The 19,451-nt window shown below is 38.0% G+C and overlaps 1 protein-coding gene across 4 annotated transcripts in view; it reads right to left on the bottom strand.

Moving 5' to 3' along the window:
• Positions 1 to 1,130: 1,130 nt before the first annotated feature.
• LOC589738 (WD repeat-containing protein on Y chromosome) overlaps positions 1,131 to 19,451 on the bottom strand; it is a 30,305-nt gene continuing 11,984 nt past the window's right edge. For 3 of the 4 annotated variants that reach the window (XM_030999392.1, XM_011673505.2, XM_011673500.2), the window contains 19 exons: positions 18,807 to 18,875; positions 17,914 to 17,916; positions 15,281 to 15,315; positions 14,825 to 14,990; positions 14,336 to 14,438; positions 12,930 to 13,014; positions 11,854 to 12,052; positions 11,514 to 11,632; positions 10,921 to 10,988; positions 9,726 to 9,874; positions 9,360 to 9,497; positions 8,279 to 8,632; positions 7,591 to 7,661; positions 6,541 to 7,225; positions 6,055 to 6,270; positions 5,329 to 5,680; positions 4,683 to 4,830; positions 4,213 to 4,435; positions 1,131 to 3,261 (listed from right to left, as the gene is read on the bottom strand). In XM_030999392.1, the coding sequence (XP_030855252.1) occupies positions 3,010 to 3,261; positions 4,213 to 4,435; positions 4,683 to 4,830; positions 5,329 to 5,680; positions 6,055 to 6,270; positions 6,541 to 7,225; positions 7,591 to 7,661; positions 8,279 to 8,632; positions 9,360 to 9,497; positions 9,726 to 9,874; positions 10,921 to 10,988; positions 11,514 to 11,632; positions 11,854 to 12,052; positions 12,930 to 13,014; positions 14,336 to 14,438; positions 14,825 to 14,990; positions 15,281 to 15,315; positions 17,914 to 17,916; positions 18,807 to 18,875 (3,435 nt within the window). In that variant the 3' untranslated portion in view covers positions 1,131 to 3,009. The remainder of the gene's footprint in view (positions 3,262 to 4,212; positions 4,436 to 4,682; positions 4,831 to 5,328; positions 5,681 to 6,054; positions 6,271 to 6,540; positions 7,226 to 7,590; positions 7,662 to 8,278; positions 8,633 to 9,359; positions 9,498 to 9,725; positions 9,875 to 10,920; positions 10,989 to 11,513; positions 11,633 to 11,853; positions 12,053 to 12,929; positions 13,015 to 14,335; positions 14,439 to 14,824; positions 14,991 to 15,280; positions 15,316 to 17,913; positions 17,917 to 18,806; positions 18,876 to 19,451) is intronic. The other variant, XM_011673502.2, reaches the window with a different exon arrangement.

Here is a 19,451-nt window from a genome sequence, read left to right as displayed (position 1 = left end):
CATCTGTTATTGTGTAAACACCTGAATGGTGTCAAGAGATGTTGTGGTCGAGTGGATATGTCACCGGACTGTCGATCACAAGGTCCACGGTTCGAGTCCCGCTGCAGCACTAATGTCCTTTGGCAAGACATTGATCTACATTTGCCACACCCAACCCAGGTGATGAAAATGGGTACCTGGCAGGAATTAATTCCTTGAAATGCTAGAGCGCCGTAATGGCAGCCATACTAAAGCCAGGGTAATAATCAGAGGCGCCAGGAGTGTGAAGTCTGACAGACATGAGCGCTATACAAGAGCCCACCAGTCCTTAAATCACTCCATTAGTTGCCCGTAGAAGAACATGTTGTTTTCAAGATTAGTTTGTTATTATTTCACTGTATACATGGCTCTGCTCTGCAGTACAACATCGGCTTGATCAAGCATTACTTTCCCTCTAGACAGCTACGTTCACAAAACTCTGGCTTACTTGTTATTCCTAAGGTTAAAACAAAATGGGCCTTCATTATGGAATACTCTCCCTCAATGAATTAAATATAGCAGTAATATCTAATTAATTTAGCTTATAATTGATTACCATTACCGTTCATGTCTGTACCTTTCCTATTGCACTTTTGTATATATTTATCATGTATTTCACCTCTTGCACAAGCTGCACCTGGAGCATTTGATTGTCAAGTGAATTTGGCGCCATACAAATCTTATGTATTATTATTATTATTATTAAATACCCCATGAAAGCCCACTACTATGCGTCTTCAACTTTTAGAAAATACCCATCGAAAATACACAAAGCTTGATAAAGAAAGAAAGAATTCCCATCATCCACTTAATCGAGTACTAAATTTCTCTGATTAAACATGTAGTTTTCATTACCGTTATATTGTTAAACAAAAGCTGATGGTATGCATTTCTGATATATGAATAAGAGCACTATGTGTATTTAAGAAGTTTCAATTCCAGATTTGTACTAATTTCATACTGGTAAAGCTTTATTCTTCACAATTCTGTATCTCAAACCACTCATGTAGAGTAAGTAAGCTTGGGGGCCTTGTTGCAGGCAGCTGCATTTTTCCACCCTCATTTGCATAGTTAGTTAAGTCTCTAGGCAGGGGGAAATTTTTTTAAAACTGTCCATAGTGATCAGGACGAATGTTTTGAATAATGTCAATATTGAACTAGTAGGATCTAGTTTCTTGAGAGCATCACATGGTCTATGGAGCTGCATGTCGCAATACAGCCATAAGGAGCTGTAAGACATTGCAAGCCAGTTGCAAGGCATATGCACAGTTGTTACCAGTTCACCTAAAGGATTCTGGCAGGCAAGATGGTAGTATGTTTGTGAGGAGGGTGCAAGGACGTGTGAGTCATAGATAAAGGCCTTCCACCGGATCGCAGAGCCTGCATGGCGGGTTGTGACCATGGCATTAGCTAGGCTACCAGTAAGGTAATACTGTAGTGAATGAATTCCAAGGAGGAGCTCATTTACTGTACCTTGGTTAAAATTGTCACAAAACTATTGCCATCTAATCTCTCCCTTGCTTCTCTCTTCCTCTTATTCTCTCTGCCTTTATCTATGTCTTTTACTCTATTTCTCTGGTCTCCCACTTTATCTCTGTGTATATATTAAAAAAGATTCTGTTTTACTTTTTGCACATTTATATTCTTAAATTCCATCTGGCTTTTATTCTTGTTGACTTTTCTTAGTGGATGGTAGGCTAGGGCAGTATGTCTGTATTTTTCTTGTCTATTATCATTTGAAACTCGCATTCTCAAAATCACAGTCATATAAATTGAGACAACTTGTAAATATATGTATATTCTTTTTATTACTATTTTGAAATCTATGAGAATCTATGAAAATAAATATCTGTACAATTGTACATAAACATGATAATAGAACTTGTGTGTTTTGCATTAATGTATGTGTAGTAACATTTACAGTAACTTGAATGTACACGTAATCCCTGCATCACAACGTGAAATCTCTTGCATTTACCATATGAATTCTAACAGCAACATTACGATCCGATCACGACCAGAATTTATGACAAATTGTGAGGCAAGTCTTCCAGTCCAAGAAAAAGCCCAGTAGATTCCAAGCTTGGGTCTTGTGTGCTACTGGAAGGCTTTCAAACTTACAATATCTCTAAGGTATATCTCTTAGTTAACAAGCATTAATCTTTATTCTAAAGAAAATACATTCTTAATGCTTTCATCCATCTAGCCTGAAATCTCCCTACAAATATGTTTGTACTTTGTAGTAGTCTTGTAGTTTGTGCGATTGGCTTCAATCATTAGGATCTCAAGTTAAATATACATCATGTATCTCCTCCCAACTATATTTGTTTTGCTAACCAGCCTCTGCCCAAAGTTAAATGTATGAAAACAAAGATCTTACTTTCTCTCTGATGTTCATTTGAGAAGGAAGGTTTTGCCTATTTAGCTGCAAGTTATCAAGCACATTTTATATTTAGTTTTGATACATGTATAGTAAATCAAACATCGCTATCAGCCTAAATCTCGTAAGTTGAAACAATAGACACCTACCAAAACCAAACAACACAAAATCATCAAGCCCTTTAATTTTCACATTACATTTTCACACAATAAGTAGGACTAATGTATATATACCTTTATGAATATGAATATGATTGATCTATTTGGCACTTCATAACTACATTACCTGCAGCAGTGTTATAACCTTATAAAAGTTTGGCAGTGTACTTTAATAATGGCTTCATTTTCATCATTTTTTTCCCTTGTAAAAATTAATGTTATTCAACATTTGTTGCTTTAATTCCTTTGCCCACAATTCTGTTAACACATATGAACAGATGTACATTTATACTTGTATCACATTTTGTGTCACTGTCAATTTTCTATCGCCATCTGATGGTTACACTATGATCAATCATAAAAGTTTTCTTTGGTATGAGCCGGCTTTGTTTCGCGTCCCTTTGTCATCATGTTTGACCATCCACTTATTATGCTACAATCATCAGAGAAGTTTTATTTAGTTTGAGCCTGCTTGGTGGGACGCTTCTGCATCATCTTGACAGCCCGATGCTTCTGAATAAACTCCTGGAGCCTGGACTTCTTGACGCCCCTCTTGAGCTGTCCTGCCGGTCCCCCTGCGAGCGGGTTGTTCATGGTATCATCCGATGACTGGTTGCGTAACTGGATCTCCTGTAAAGACGCGGGTACTGTTGGATCCTTCACTGGGGTCAGGTTGGTGAATGGGAGGGACGAGTACACCATCACCTGCACACAAACAAACAAATATCTCTCATCAATCTATACCTCATGTTATTGGGATCCTTCATAGTGTCCACTATTCCTATTTATGGGCTGACAGCAATGACATTTTGTGTAGGCATACATTCGATTTCTGAACAGAAAACTGATCACCCTTGGCTCAAAGAGAGAGCTTTGCAGCATTCCTGGGGGGTGTTTCATAAAGCTGTTCGCAAAGTTACGCATGACTTTACGAACGACTCGTATATGAAAAGCCAAATGGAATGCTCAATCATTATTGATTATTATTTATTAAGTTGAACTGTGCAGATGTAGATTAACATTCTTATTATAACAAACATTTTTAATGCAAACAATATTTTTTGCCATAATTTAATTGAGGTTATTGGAAATATCAGAAAAAACTTTGGGCATCCTATCTGGCACTTCATATACAAGTTGTTCATTAAGCCATGCGTAACTTTACAAACAGCTTTATGAAACACCCCCCAGGGGTGATTAGGCAGATCAAAGGTATTTTGGTAAATTGAAAGTATGCACTGACATTTTTATTGTTAAAAATGTGTGAAATATTGCCCCTTTTGAGTGGTGGGGGTAGTTTGTAAAGCGTGGAGGAAATTATGGGCCAACTTGGCAAAATTTGCTCCTACATCCAGTTTTATTGCCATTTAAAACTGATCTACAGTGACGCCCCTGAAAGTTATTTTATAGCAATTTTCCACAATGCATATTGTAACATTTTGGTTTGGATTACGACAGAAAAAATTATTTTCAATTATAATTTCAGTCAGTCTGTATTCATATCTACTGCTGATGAGTCTAAATAAATGTGAAGATGAAATGTTATCCAAAGAAGTGAGAAGGGGGATGGCTGAAAGGAGAAAGCAAATTTAGAGTATTGAAAATGACTATGGAAAAAATGTTGATGGAGCTTGTTTAGTAGAAGCAAATATTAACCTGACTGTGGTTGTGTCTGATATCAGGAAGAATGGGAGGCATCTTGTGTCTGGTCTTTGGTTTGTAGGACTTTCCAAGGATGGAGCTTGTGCCCCAAGATGACTGCCTCTTTTCTTCTGCTTGTTCAATATCATCCACACCATCGCTGTTTGAATTGGAATCTTCAAGATCATCTTGGGGGATCTGCTTCCTTCCAACCACCATCATGATTGTCTTCGCAAGTCTGTCAATCAACAAACAAACCATCAATTATTATGAAACATTTCCAAACACAAGTGCAATATGTAAACATCAATTTGATTTTGTTTACTGGTACATTTATTTTTGCTGAAATTAGTATTTTTATGAGTTTGGGGTATTTGATGTACTTTGATACCTGTCAATTTTTGTTATTTTCTTAAATACGTTCCTGTTTCGGCAACACAATGCTGCGTATGAATAAAACAGTTGAGTTTAAATTGTATACTTACTTCCATCTTGGCATGTTTCCTCCATTGAGGACCTTGAGTGTGATAGCTGAAGCTACTCTTTGGACATCACGTGGCATCACTCGGGATAAACCTCGAGGGTCAATCTCATCGGGCAGCTTGGGCCAACCGCCTTTCTGACCAAACGTACCTGGACATGAAAAGGAACAAGACCACGTAAAACAGTGATACATAGACAGTATAGAGTTGAAATGAGGTGCCTATAGAGAATGCAGGGAATTAGTTTGGTTATGAAAATCAGCAATTATTGAAGACATGCTACAAGGAGCAAGCAGAGAGAGGAAACTATTGAGCACTACAGAAAACATAAACTTGTATATACCAGACTTTTGATGAGAGGATTACCAAAATTATTACTTGAAGGAATACATGTAGAAGAAAAATTAGAAAGAGGTAGAAAATCATTCACTTCGTTGGACATCATCAAGCAATGGATAGAACTTTGATATGGAGAGATCTGAACAAGGACTGAGGATCTAAAGAAGATGGAGGTAAATATCCACCAACCCCGGCCTCAGGATGGTTCCAGATGATTGATAGAGTATGGTACAATGCAGGTTTTCACTTTACACTGATTGGAAGATTGATGGATTGATTGACTAATTACACTTGAAAAACTAGCACCTACCGATGTATCGACCGCATACCGTCCAGAGCCTTATGGAGCAGTCGACACTTCCTGTGATGATCAGACGTTTATCATCGGCAAAGTCAATGAATGTGATTCCCTTGAGATGAGCACGGAAGGAATTTAATTTAGGTGGAAAGAGCAGGGTATCCTTTGGGTTACTTTGGGGTGGAGGTTGCTTCAAGTTGGCTCGAGATTTCATCTCCATCCGGAATGAGAGCTGTTTGAGTGCGCTGTTGCCTGATAGGTATGGGTACTTCCTTTCCCGGTCGCTGTAGTCCACTTCTATATTTTCTCGCGCACGACGAGCCATCTCGCGCTTACCGATGCAGTACTCTGCAATGTCCCATACCTATTAGAGAATACATTTATAAAGATTCAAGCTAATTATACACTGAAGTTGAAAAATTACTGAACTGTATAACAATAACATGTGCAAAACTATTTGAATTGTAAATGTAAATTTGCTGGGACATGAATGCCCTAGAAAGAATCTTTAGACCTCCAATCTTTGTTTTAATTAGCTGTCAGATTTGGCTTGAATTATCATTTATTGGAAGAACCTTTCACAGTGTATTGCACGTTTTGATTTCAGGATTACAAAATTGCAATTTTTCATCAAAAATAAAGTACTGTAGAACAATGATAGTCTTGGATTTGCCGCTCACGGAAAGGAAAAAGTTAGGAAAAAAGTCTGTTCGTCACTCGAATCATAAGGATAAATACCTTGATGTAGCCTAATGTATCAGCTGTAATGAGGATCTCATTCTCTTCATCCGTGGCCATTGCTAGCACTGCTTCCCCTGGCTTATGAGCAGCATTAAATTGACCTAGAAGTCCTCCTTTGTGATGGATAGACCAAGCCCTGACCCAGCCATCAGATCCACTTGCCATTAGAGTCGCTGTATCTTTGTCGTTTGTCCGTGATTGCAGAAATAAAAGCTAAAAAGGAAGAAGGCATGGTAACAGTTGATTCTTTAACTTGTATTTCCATCTTTAACATCACAAAATTTGGATACTCTTAATTGATATTACAAGAGCATTCCTGCCACTTCACAAACTAAAGATATCGAGGGTACCATGTAAACCTACAATTGAAATTGGAATTGAATTTATATATTCTTATATGAAATTTTACAAAAAAGCAAGAAAATAAAGGAACTGATCCTGAGAGGCAGGATCTTTGTTACAAGAGACCATCTATTACTCTACCTTATCAACTGAAGCTTCATGTTTCCTGACGTATTCATCTTTGTTCTTTGCACCTAGACAGTAGGAACTCTCTCGCTGTGGGCGTGTATTTGGGTCCTTGTCTCTCCTCTCTTTTGCTTTGATATTCTCCTTTTCTCTTGAGTCAGATTCGTTCTTCTGCCGGGATTCTTTGGTTCTTGGTCCAATACTTTCGGTAAAGAAGGTCTGTGAATCTTGTTTAAGGTTTGCAGCCCGCTCGTGTATTAGACTAACATTCTGAGGATCTATTTCTGGTAATTTAGTCTTCTCATCCTCGTCATTTGTGACAGACATCTTCGCAATGTCATTTGATAGACTTCCCTTGTCACCATTATCTTGGACTCCCTCCCCATTCAGCTTATCCTTAGAATCACTTCTTGTTGTTGGTAGCCTGGATGAGCTACTGGAACAGACTGATGCGTCACCAGTAGTATGGAAGCTTGTCTCACGGGAAACACTCAGCATGCGTGACCCCGTCTGGGGTTTGACCCCCTCAAAGGCGTTCAGCTTGCAGAGAGGGTGCGCCGTTTCTAAAGACCACACCCAAATATCGCCGTCGTAAGACGATGTTGCGAGTGAGCGACTGGTATTTGAACACGCAAGACTGAGGATATCTTCGTTGTGCTTGGCTGCCCATTGACGCGTGTCTTCATCATCGTCTGAATCACTGAATCCAAAAACAAAGAGAACTCATTATAACTTATGTACTTTTGCAATTTCCTTGGGTAACAATATTACAAAGTTACATGAGAATATGATTTGATATATGCCTCCTTTCCCCATCTACCCAATGTCCAAAAAAAGAGGGAAAAAGAGCCCAAAAAAAAGAGGTATAAGTTAAAATATTAATAATGTTGATCGAAACATGCTGTGACAAGCAACATCGAATACAGAAACATAACAAATCAAAGAATATGCCCCTTTTCCCTGTCCCTTCTCTAAATATCGGTTTAATTAAGAAGCTTTATCATTTGCCAAATCGTTGTTGATATGTTCATTCCCCATCAATCCTTGAATAGAAATAAAACTTACATGTAACTTGTAATCAGCTTATTCCAGCCGGCTGTGACAATACGCTGCTTAGGGCATGCGATCCCTGTCACCTATTAAAAACAAGACAACATAAACTTGTAACAGACAATTTTTATTCTCTTATAATTCACAAATAATTATGATCTTGCAATTGAATAATCCACCAAATCAAAACATATACATTGCTTAAATTAAATCACGAGACAGGGAGGTTTTTTTTTTGGTGAAAAAATAAATATTTGGTGCAGGATATAAAACAACTGTACTCTGCCTTCTTTTCGAGGTAATATTAATAACTATATGGGCCCCGGTGACTCCAATAGTACTCTTGCCCATAGTTTCAAAGAGAACCTCTCAAGACTATACTAATACTGGGTGATTCAGAAATTTAAAAGGAACCTTATACAGAACTTTAAAGTGTCAAAAAATTAGTCTCTTCCATTAAAAAAGGTTAAGTATGTAACACGCAAAATCAAACAGAAGTCCCTATAAAAATAATGTATGATTTTGACTGGATGAAATTCAGCTTGCTTTTCAACTTTTCAGAACTAGAAGGCAATTAACTTATATCATTTCATCAAGAGTAAACGCCTTTTTGATTCTCCATAGACGGTTTGATCTTTTCGGGTAGCATTTGATCACACTTTTTTTGCAAGAGGGACTCGAGTTTATACATGATTAGCTTTACCTCCAGGTCATCAAATGTCTCCAGTTCTCTGAGGCAGGCCCCATTGTTGAAGTTCCAGATCTTGACTGTCCCATTCCTACCTCCCGTGATCAGACGACGACCGGTGGGGTCGAAGGTCATTGCTGTGATCTCGGCACACTTTTCCAAGCCCTTCTCCATGTACTTATGAGCGTTAGAGAACTGAATAGTCTTAGTACCCGTGGCCAGGTCCCAGACACAGACTACAGAATCATGGCAACCACTGACAACCTGGTTGAAGAGACTGTTGTACAGACAATGTGTGATGGGTCGATTGTGTGACGTCATCTCGTCTTCGTCGCGTTCCACCTCCCACTTGTGTTCTAGTAAGGCAAGCTGTTAACATAATTATGAATGAATATTAATCAACTGTACCAAGAATATAAACATTGACCGTTTTTATAGGACATTTCTTTGATCAAAATAAAACTTTTTTCATGAAATTTCAATTAAATTATTATTCTTCGACTACTTAATTGTTGTCTTGAAAGTACCTATTAATGATGTGTTGTTGTTCTGTAGCAGTTATAATAAGCTGGCAGGTGCTGCATAAAGGATGTAATTATAAAAATATACAGATTTGTTCCTGTTTTGAAAAATCATTTTGTGAATTGCACATATATCATCAGCCATACATTTTTTAGTGTGCGTGCATATGTGTGGGTGTGGGTATGTGTTTATTACTGACGTTTAAAAATGTAACGTTACCTTGGTTTGAATGTAGTTTGTGTGATTAATTCAGAGTTAATGATCATAATGATATTCAGTCATTATATAGCGCATGTTACGTTATCAACAATTTTAAATCTATATGCGTCTGGAGGACTTTGGCCAACCTAAGCGCTCAGTGCATCAGAGAAATAAAACCTACCAGGTAGCCTACCCATTCCCTTCACATAAGTCGATAGTGGCCAATGGATTAATGTCTTGCCGAAGGACGTTTGTGATGTAGAATTAGGCCCATACCTGTTTCAGGTTACTTATTACCAATTAGACCACAACACCTCTACCTTACCCCTTTAGTGATGAAAATGATGAAAGATTTAGGGAGGTTTGTTAATACCTGATTTGTTCCTAGTATAAGAGATCCTGTCTTAGCGTGGAAGCATATGGAGCTGATAGCATGTGGTCCTAGGTCGATGTTCCTGGGATTGATGTTCTGAAGACATGTCTGGTCTCTCATGTCCCACACCTTGATACCCTGTAACATTAATCATTGATAGTCATGGTAATATTATAATTAGTGATTTTTATGATGATATTTATTTATTCATCCATATTCCTCAAATTATTCAAGTTTATGACAAATATTTACATTGATTTGAGAAGAAAAAAAGATCATAATGAACAGATTGCGATCTAGAACAATATAGTAGTGGGGAAAATGTGGGGGTCTACTGAGAATCTCATAGCTTCTTGGTGATTGTACCTTGTCTTTTCCAACACTGATGATCTGCCCATGCTGAGTATTCACAACCACAGATACAACAGCCGACGTATGTCCCTTCATGACTGAAGTCGCCTTGGTAGTCACGTAAGGGTTCCATGTTCGTACAGACCGATCCATCCCACCAGTCACTAAAAAGGAAGAAGAGAAAGAATGCGGGGATCTTTTGATTATATCCCAGGTCGAAATTCCAGGAGATTACTGGTCTCAACTGGTACCAGTTGGAAACCAGTAGAAAATACAAGTTTGAACTAGGACCACTAGAATATTAAGAACAAATGAACAACCAACAACGGTCTTGAACCGTTCATTAAGGTTGAAATTAACTCAGAGGTGCCATTCAATAAAGAATGATGATCCAACTTTGCTACAGGTTTATAGCAACAAAGGTAGTGTAGGCCGGGTTAGAGCTGCAGTTGAGTTTTAGCTAGGTCAGCTAGGGATAGTGTTTCGTTCAGGGTTGAATTGACCAGAGCATAATATCTTGTTCAACAAGATAGTGGAGAGATGGGGAAATCACATGAAGATGTGGAACAACCCGTGACAAAAGTGAAGAAATAAATAATATTAGGCTTACATCATATCACTTACAGTTGCAGATGCTAACGGCCATTTATTATGAAGAGAAATTATAAATGACAATAACGCTTTAGTTCCTCCTATTTCTGTTTTTATATTTCCAGTTGATACAACTACGTGAACCAGGCGCGTAGCCAGGGAGGGGCGGTGGGGGCAGTCGCCCCCAAAAAAAACGCCGGCCAAAAAAAGAGAGAGAGAAAGAAGAAAGGAAGAGGACGTAGGAAGAAAAAGGATTGAGAGTCGAGAACGGTACAACGAATCGTCTCCTTTCTCGAATAATTTATTGAAACGTCAATAGAAACTGAATTTAGACAAGGATCAAGAGTCGAGAACGGTACAACGAATCACCTTCTTTCTCTAGTAATCTAATGAAACGTCAAAGCTTACGCGCATCACGCGGCAGGGGGGATATTCCCCCCTCCCTGCACCCACCCCCTAGGGAGCGCGCTCTGTAAGTGATTCACACGCTTCGCATGCTTATTACGGCCCCCCCCCCCTAAAATAAAATCCTGGCTACGCGCTTAACGTGAACCGTATTGTACAGATAAGGAAAAGAAATGTTGTGGTTTTATGATAAAATAATTATAGGCCTACTTACCAATAACATTAGAATCTTTGTCGTAGTCGAAACATAGGATTCCTTTCCTGATCTTGAAGAAGGACCCGCTGGAAAGGGAAATACATGTAGATAGGATTGACAAAATGATAATAATAATATATATAGTTAGGACAATCATTCATAAAAAAAACACCATGTGAGTTATTTGTATATTCTATCTTTTCATTACGTTGGCAGAAACGTTAGATAGAATGTATCATAGTGTATGTCACATAGACGTAAATTCAATGTTTTAGAAAAAAATCTTCTTCTGTTGAATGCCTCCACTCTCGGAGAACTGCGGGATATTGTGGATTTGCAGATAGATGGTGAGCGTTCAGATGAAGATATACACAAATGCAGTGATAGAATAGTCATTGCAATAATCATTTCATAGTTGAAATACCTTGAAAACTTCTCGGAAGTCATGCAAGAGAATAAAAACGTTATACCGATCTATTGGTATGAAATGAGCCTGTGTCTTTCCGTCTGCTCACGATGAGAAGGTCTGCACCTATTTATACTCAATCGTATAGATGCAGAGACAGGCTCATTGGCAGTGGAAGAATGCAAGGAAATCACATGTAACTTACGATTTCTTTCTGTCCAAATCACCAATGAACATGGATGTATCATTTGTAGTAGCACATGATACAAAGGAATTGAGGTTGCAGCAGTACTTCACTTTCCGAACCCAATCTTCATGAAGAGGCTGAGAGCAGAAACGAACAACAATAAAAAGCTGATCTTAGAAAGGTCGATGACAAAATTAATGATATGTATTTATCAGAACTGAATAAAGGAACTGAAATCGACTTTGAAATCAGTATAATTGGAAAGCTTCAGATTTATATCTGAACAGATACATTAAGTAGATGGAGCCATTAAGATCATTGAGTTAAAGATAAAAGTATATATAATTAATGTACCCACCGAGAACTTGAGAACCTGTATGCCTTTGACAAGACCTTTAAGTAGTTCCTGGAAGGGTACTCTCCTGGATCCAATTGACTTGGCGTTCTGTGCTCCGAAGAGAGCCGATCCGAGTGCCTCCTGAAACACGATGCAGTATACCCCACCTCCAGCATCACCGAACACAAGAACTGCTTTGTTCATATTGCGGGGATCAAACCTGGATAAACATATAAACAAATTCATGAGCTTTGAAATTGTAAGCCATTTGATTTAAGAGTAAAAAAACAAAAAGGTTAAATGACTGTTTTCATACTTTTGATATTAAAATCATCAATAATTTAAAAGTCTTCTTAATATAAGAACGCTTTTATTAACTCAAGTGTGCACATCTAAATAAAATTCTCCAAATGTGCTGTGCCATCAAGAGAAGATGAACGTCTTTGAAGATTTTTTATCAGGATGGGATGCGGACAAGCATCTTACATTGGTGTATATATCTAGCAAAAGTCGGAACTGGCCCACGTACCCTCCCCCATTTGAAGTCCAATGAAAAGTAAAAACAATCAAAACTTGCAAATGATCTATGCCATTTGAGTTGGGGCAGCTTCGGTGTATCCCACGTCCCGCCAACCTCTTGCTTATCTACTGTCTTGATCAGTCAATATGGTTAAAAGTAATTGTTCTATTTCAGAGCAAGAGAGTTGGGAATGCACCTTTATTGTAAAAGGGGCATTTTTCCAATCTTGACACAACTGCATGGGTTGGGGATTGAAGGCACGCCTATCCTCCAGTGGTGTAGTGTGAGTCAGTCCAGCCAGTGAAGGGGCACTGACGTCATGGGGGGGGGGGAGCGTGTCATACTCTGAAAAATAAATCAGAATTGGCAGGGCCACTACATGGAGAGGGTGCGGGAGGGGGTCATATTGTTTTCTTTTCTCGCCCTTTTCTTCCTTTCCTCTCTCTCCCCTCCCCCTTTTTTTTCTCTCATCTAATTTTGTTCTCTCCACCATTCGATGTGTGTGTGTGTGTGTGTGTGTGGGGGGGGTGACCCCTGTAGTTGATATGCATACCGTGTTATACATGTATTTCCTTACCAATAATCCATGGTGAGGGCGCAGTGTTCCAAACCAGCCACTTGGAAACATTTGTCACATTTACTTGCGTTGACATCAAAGAAACCTGTATTAGATGGACAAGACGTATGATCAGACCGTTATTAAAGTCTTGGATTGTCATGCTATTGGTGCCTATCAAGGATCATTGTGATAGCAATGTAAGTTAAAATCGCATCATTTTATTGAGTATGTGAAAGTGAAACAACACTTAAGCCCGCATTCTGCTAAAGTTTAAACGCAACGCTGGTCTTTTGTTCAAAATTGGTTTTAAACAAGGGAAGTTATATAGTTTGGGGTCGAAGTTTGCTTGCTCAAATTGATCTTAGACCCATGGTCGGGTTCATCTGAAGTACTAGAATACGGACCCCTACTTTATGTAACATAATTTATACCGATGGAAACGATAATCTGTGATATGCAGTTGATAACTAGTTGAAGTCTCAATTATAATTAGGCCTGTAATGAGTATTACTGTCATAGTGTCATTAGATGACGTTTCAAGCCTAGCCGACCTCATTAGCTACCAGGCAGTTCGTGATAACAAGGAATCAAGGATCCTTCACTTCTGGTTATCTTTGAAATAATTGTGTGCCTATCCATGATATCATTTAAACACCCAGTATGATATTATTTCTGTATTGTGCTTCGTCAATCATTGATCAGGATCACAAGACTTTCAACAAAAGAGTCGAGTACAAAATTAATTTTGCTTGGTTTTGTAAGCAAAAATTACTTCGTAATTTCGCAATCATTTACAGAACCGATACCAAGAAATTTGAGAGACAGCATGAGAGAGAAAGAGAGAGAGAGAGAGAGAGAGAGAGAGGATGGGGGAAAGGGGAGATTGAAAGAGCAGTAGATATGGTGAGGGATTGAAAGATAGAGAGATAGTGAACTGAGAGAGAAATAGAGATGTGGATATATAGAAAGACAGAAGGAGAGCGGGGAATGACAGAGAGGGAGAGAGGAAAAGAGATAGAAAAAGAAGGGTTGGTTTTAAAATCTTAATAACGCCATACTACATTTGAAAGCTTATAACGAAGTGACCGGCATTTCAATTTTTGACAATATTTCTTAAACGAATTTCCCGAAAATTATGCATATAGTAGGATGTATTAGTTAAATAATTTTGTTCAAAATTAATGAGCCGCAAGTATGTCCGCAGAAGGTTTATCAACCAGAATCTTAAGTCCAACGCCGGTCAATGTTCCGTTTCATAGAACTTGTTATTCATTTTTTTAATTTAAAGTTTCCATAACTGTGATAAGCTACTGAAATCATTGCATTTGATTGTCCGGTAGAAAATTTGGCATAGCATCTTAGCATTTCTTACTGATAATTTTTATATTTATGAAACAGGATCCTGATTTCAAAAACAAACTTACTGATTTCTCTCTCTGTAGATGATATAGCAATCATGTTAACATTTGGCATGCATATCATGTCTGTAAGCCACATTGCTTTCGTCTTTTCTCGAGGCAGCTCCAACTGTTTGGATAGAGATCAATCATGAAGAATAATATATTTACTCAATTAAAACGACATACATCGGTTAGCTCCAAACTTCAATCACTTCATACAAACTCATGATACGTAAATGCATTTCAGGAATGCTGGAGTGTCAAGTATCAAGAATAAACAGAAATAAATGCCTTTAATATTTGAGATTATTATGGCAAATCAAAACGCTTAAGAATGTGATTTTATTCAGCAATATTGGAAACATCTTCATTATTTAAATAAAGATGATGATAGTGATGATGATGATGGTGATGATGGTGTTGGTAATGATGATAATGAAGATGACGATGATGGTGATGATTTTTGGGAACTAGAAGTATTTGAAGGGGAGGGAAGTGGAGGATAATACAGACCGTGACCGATTTAAGGAGATTCATCTCCATGTTCCAGAAGTTAATGATGCCTTCTTTGCTGACCGAGATATGTCTTCCATTAGTTTCGCCTTCATCTGCAATACCCCCGTGACGCAGGTTGATGGTCTGATAGAAACCGATCTTAGCAATCATGTCACGGTGATTACTAAATTCATGGAAAATAAATTACACAAAGTTAAAGTCGTTCTTTACTAAATGATTTGATGTGTAGTTAAACAAAATGTTTGGATCGAAAACAGATTATTGGCAAGAATCCGAATCATCAAATGCATCTACACACATTAGTTTGTTTTTTAACCTTTCAATATTATTTTTGTATAAAGTTATACTTAGGCTAAAAGATTAAACACTCTTTTTTCTCTCTGAATCACGACGTCACTGACGTGCATTTTTATTTTTTCTATACCCTTTTATGCTTAATCAATGAAACCTTACCTGAAGATGTTTTTCAGAGGTTTGGGAAACGGAATCTGCACGTTAAAAAAAGATAAAGAAAACATCAAATACATAGGTTTACTTTAAGATAGAATGAAGTAACAGACTGGTATGCATGGGGAATTCTTCGATAAAACTGAAACCTAGTTGTCAACCTTGTCATCGGAGCTAGACGTAGTCTCAAAAGGATCAGCCAGTGGTATATAAGAGACTGAAGCTATCTGTTTACTCAAGGTTAAGATCATACCAAACTGGTTTAGAAAAGCAGTCGGGAAATAATGAAATAGACCGTATCAAGGAAAACATACTTAGTGCCATATTACTGTTGAAAGCCCATGCACTGGAGACATATTTCTGTTGATGGTAATTGAGAGCAATTAAGTACCATCGAAAGGTTTTTAAAAGTTTAAGTAGGCATATACCGGCGAACTCATTGTCGCTGAATACACTTCAAAGTGCTCATATTACATGCTAGCGAGGAGATATATGGGATACACCGACACCATAATAATTGTTAACACTATTTCCGCATCTATAATTTATATAAAGGAGTAACACCGTTTAATTAGCGTTTACTGAGCAATAAAACAAATTGGCTTCTCGGCTCAAGGGGGGGGGGGTCCAGAATTGTCTCAAAGCTGAAATATTAAAAACGGCGAGTTAATCCCTACACGGTTCCTCCTGACATGATAATTCAAGTCTTTCCATCCATCTCAGCGGCGGGACTGCATGGCAGGAGGGTTTTAACTAGAAGTTCCGATGTGATTTTTATGCGCGTCCCCACCCCCCCCCCCCCTCACAAATATCCGTCGGCCAATCACACCCCTTTAATCTTTCGTGCGTTTGTTCCTTTAGCTTTCGATTATATTGTCTGATTTCGGCGATCAATTCATTCTTGCGATTTACTCCGATTACGGCAAGACGAAAAGCTTTAGTATGCTCGTTTTCGTTGCTTTTTCGATTTTGCAGTCCCTATCCATATTCGACCTCTCCGCCTATAATCTAGGCGGGACGGGAAGATCTAGCATCCCCTTCATAAGTTACCTAATTTAAATCATAACAATTTCAAAAAGCAGCCTGTGCTATTTAATTAACTGATTGGCCTGTATTTAAACTTCATATTATGTTGTATAATTTAATGAACGCTGATGAATATGAGGACCAGTTCAGCAAGCCAGTGGCGGATCCAGGGGGGGGGGGGGGGGGCCCGGGCCCCCCCACCCCTTGAGAAAAAAATCATGTAAAATCACGTGATTTTTACCTTTTTTGGGGGTTGGGCCCCCCCCCCCCCCCTGGCGCTCAAGGGGGGGGGGGTGCAAATTGAAATTTTTTTGAGGATCAAAAAAAAAAAAATGTGCTCACTACCCCCCCCCCCCCCCCCCCCCCCCCTCCCCCCCACTGAGCGAATTTTTGGCCGGCGCGTTTTTCAAATTTTCGGGAGCAAAAAAAAAAAAAAAAAAAAAAAAAAAAAAAAAAAAAATTGTGCTCTGTACCCCCCCCCCCCCCCCCCCACTGAGCGACTTTTCGGCCGGCGCGATTTTCAAATTTTCGGGAGCAAAAAAAAAAAAAAGTTGGGCCCCCTCCCCTAAGAAATCCTGGATCCGCGCCTGCAGCAAGCACACATATATTAGCTATAAGCTATACAGAGACTGCTCAGAAAAACGATCCCATTTCACATAATATTCACATCGACTTGAACATGGGGCTTCGGATGACAATGGCCAAGAAGACAATAATAACGATTATTTGTTATTTTTTGTAAACATTATGATCAGTTGTCTATTCTCCTTCTTCTGTTAATCTTCAAAGGGCTACGTTTCCTATCATGAAAATGAACCAAAGATTACAAGTGGTGTGAGGAGGACAACTTTTGTTTATTGGGATAAGGGCATTAGATGCCTTAGAAGTAGTCCCTGAAAGTTCTCTGGACTGTCCCGGGACTGTCAGCGTAGATTACATTTTGAAAGATTGTTCCCTATCTTAATCCCGCTCACCATCAATCCTAGCGTTGGCATTCTTAATGATTTAATGTGGTGACGAAACATTGTTGTAAAATGAAAATAACACAGACCGTCTATACTTTTCATCATCATTATCATCATTAAATTCAGCATTATTTCCTTCATACGCCTTGCAAAAGTATCCTCATCATAAATCAATGCATATTAAACACAATATACTAAGGGGTTGGATATAGATTGTCAGGCACAGCAAAGCACATCAAACATGGACTAGACATAATTATTAATACATGTATAATGACATGGAAGTCTAATGCTTCACACCAGTATACAAATATAATGAAACCGTCGTTGTTGTAAAATGTAGGTAACACAGGCTATCTATGTCATTCATCATCATCAGCCATTATTAAAGTCAGAATTTTCCCTTATACGAGGGGTTACTGACTTCGGCGCCATGACAACACTTCCTCCCCCTCTTCTTGTCTCGAGCATCCTTCTCATCAATGTAATTATATGAAATTCTCTTTGAAAACAAAAAATTCAAGTTGATAAAAAAACACAATCAAAAGTTTCTATTGCAAAATAATGGATAAGGCATACAACTCTAAGCTAGTTAGATATTATATTCACATCACATCTATATGACATCGAAACTTTGAGTTTACTTACTCGCTGTATACCAAACAAAAGAATGTAGCATATCAGATAAAATAAGAAAACATTATTATGACTCGACGTGGCAATGTGGAAAACAAATTTTATCTTCTTTTTTTGTGTACAATCATTCAGTTTAATTAATTACTAAGTGCTAAGGACATTCTTAGGGTACAAATAGTGGCCTTGGTAAACCAAATGTTTGCATACATTGTTAATGTGTTACAATTATGTCATAATAATTTATTTTTAAGAATGAAATTAAAACATTTTGAGGTTTAATTGTTAACCTTCCTTTTTGTCAGGTTTTCCCTTTTAAATGCTTCACACTTTTTGTTATCTTCCATGGATTTACCAGCCTTATTCTGTTAAGTTTTAGAGCCTCAAACTTTCAAACATATAGCTTTATATTTCATGTTCCATCAAACTTCCTCTTTCACTCAAACGTGACGACCAGTCAATTGCGACAAGCAACAATTTGATTTAGCAATCCCTATAATTCAAGAAATCCTATCTTATGAGCTCCCACTGAAGCAGTAACGTATTATGAAACTACACTATAAAATATGGTTAACATGTAAATCAATGAGTGTTTTATTTTTAGAAAGATCTACGCCTGTTTAATGATGAAGGTTAAGTCTTTAGTAGTAGATAATATTTTTGTTTAACATATTCCTGACATGGTACGGCACAAAAACGATCATACATGCGTTACATCTTGTTTGTACTATCTTATGAATAAACACATTTTTAAGTAAAGATAATTCCTATACCGAAAACAAAAAACAATGTGAATCGGACGTATTAATTGTCATACATTTTTAATATGTTTGAGATTCAATGAACAAATTACGTATCGTGTGTTATAAACAATCATGATGATGCGGGACTGTTTAAGTATAACTTACATCTTTAAATAGATTACTCATGTGATCTCTCTCTTGGTACTCCAGAAGCATGTAGGATAAATACTCGTCCTGTCAAGAATAACAAATTAGAACAACAAAAATACAGGTTTATCATCTTGGATTTAAGTGTTATAACAAATTTGGAGAGGATATTAAGGGGAAACACATTAAGATGTGTAGATCAGCTTTTTGTATCGGTTAAGATAAAGAAATCCCATTTCTATTTGATATTGGTGTGTATATCTCTGTTTTTAGTGGATACACTTATCTATCCACATTTTACACATAAACATGTATCAGGATAAGAAACATAAACAGGCCTAATTAACCCACTATTAGCATGATTAACAGTCACGTAACGGAGAATATTAGGATCTCTAACATCATCACCCAGCAATAAAGGTGTATCGGGGACGGGGGGGGGGGGGGGTGGGTCATATGGGTCTTAAGTATATGTCTTCCCCCCCCCCCACAAAACCCTGGATCCGCCTTTGGTTCTACAAAGCAACCAAACTGCATAATACTTCTTCCTTCACGTTTGTAGATATTTGTACCAAATCAATCTTCTTCTCTTTTTTTTTTTTGGGGGGGGGGGGCAACTCAGACTCAGGACTTGGATTATTTTAGGATTAATTGATCACATAT

The sequence above is a fragment of the Strongylocentrotus purpuratus genome, unplaced genomic scaffold, assembly GCF_000002235.5.
Source record: "Strongylocentrotus purpuratus isolate Spur 01 unplaced genomic scaffold, Spur_5.0 spur5_scaffold_5, whole genome shotgun sequence".
NCBI lineage: Eukaryota > Metazoa > Echinodermata > Echinoidea > Camarodonta > Strongylocentrotidae > Strongylocentrotus > Strongylocentrotus purpuratus.
The sequence above is the reverse complement of the archived record's forward strand: the minus strand, read 5'-3'. Positions and strand labels throughout refer to the sequence as shown.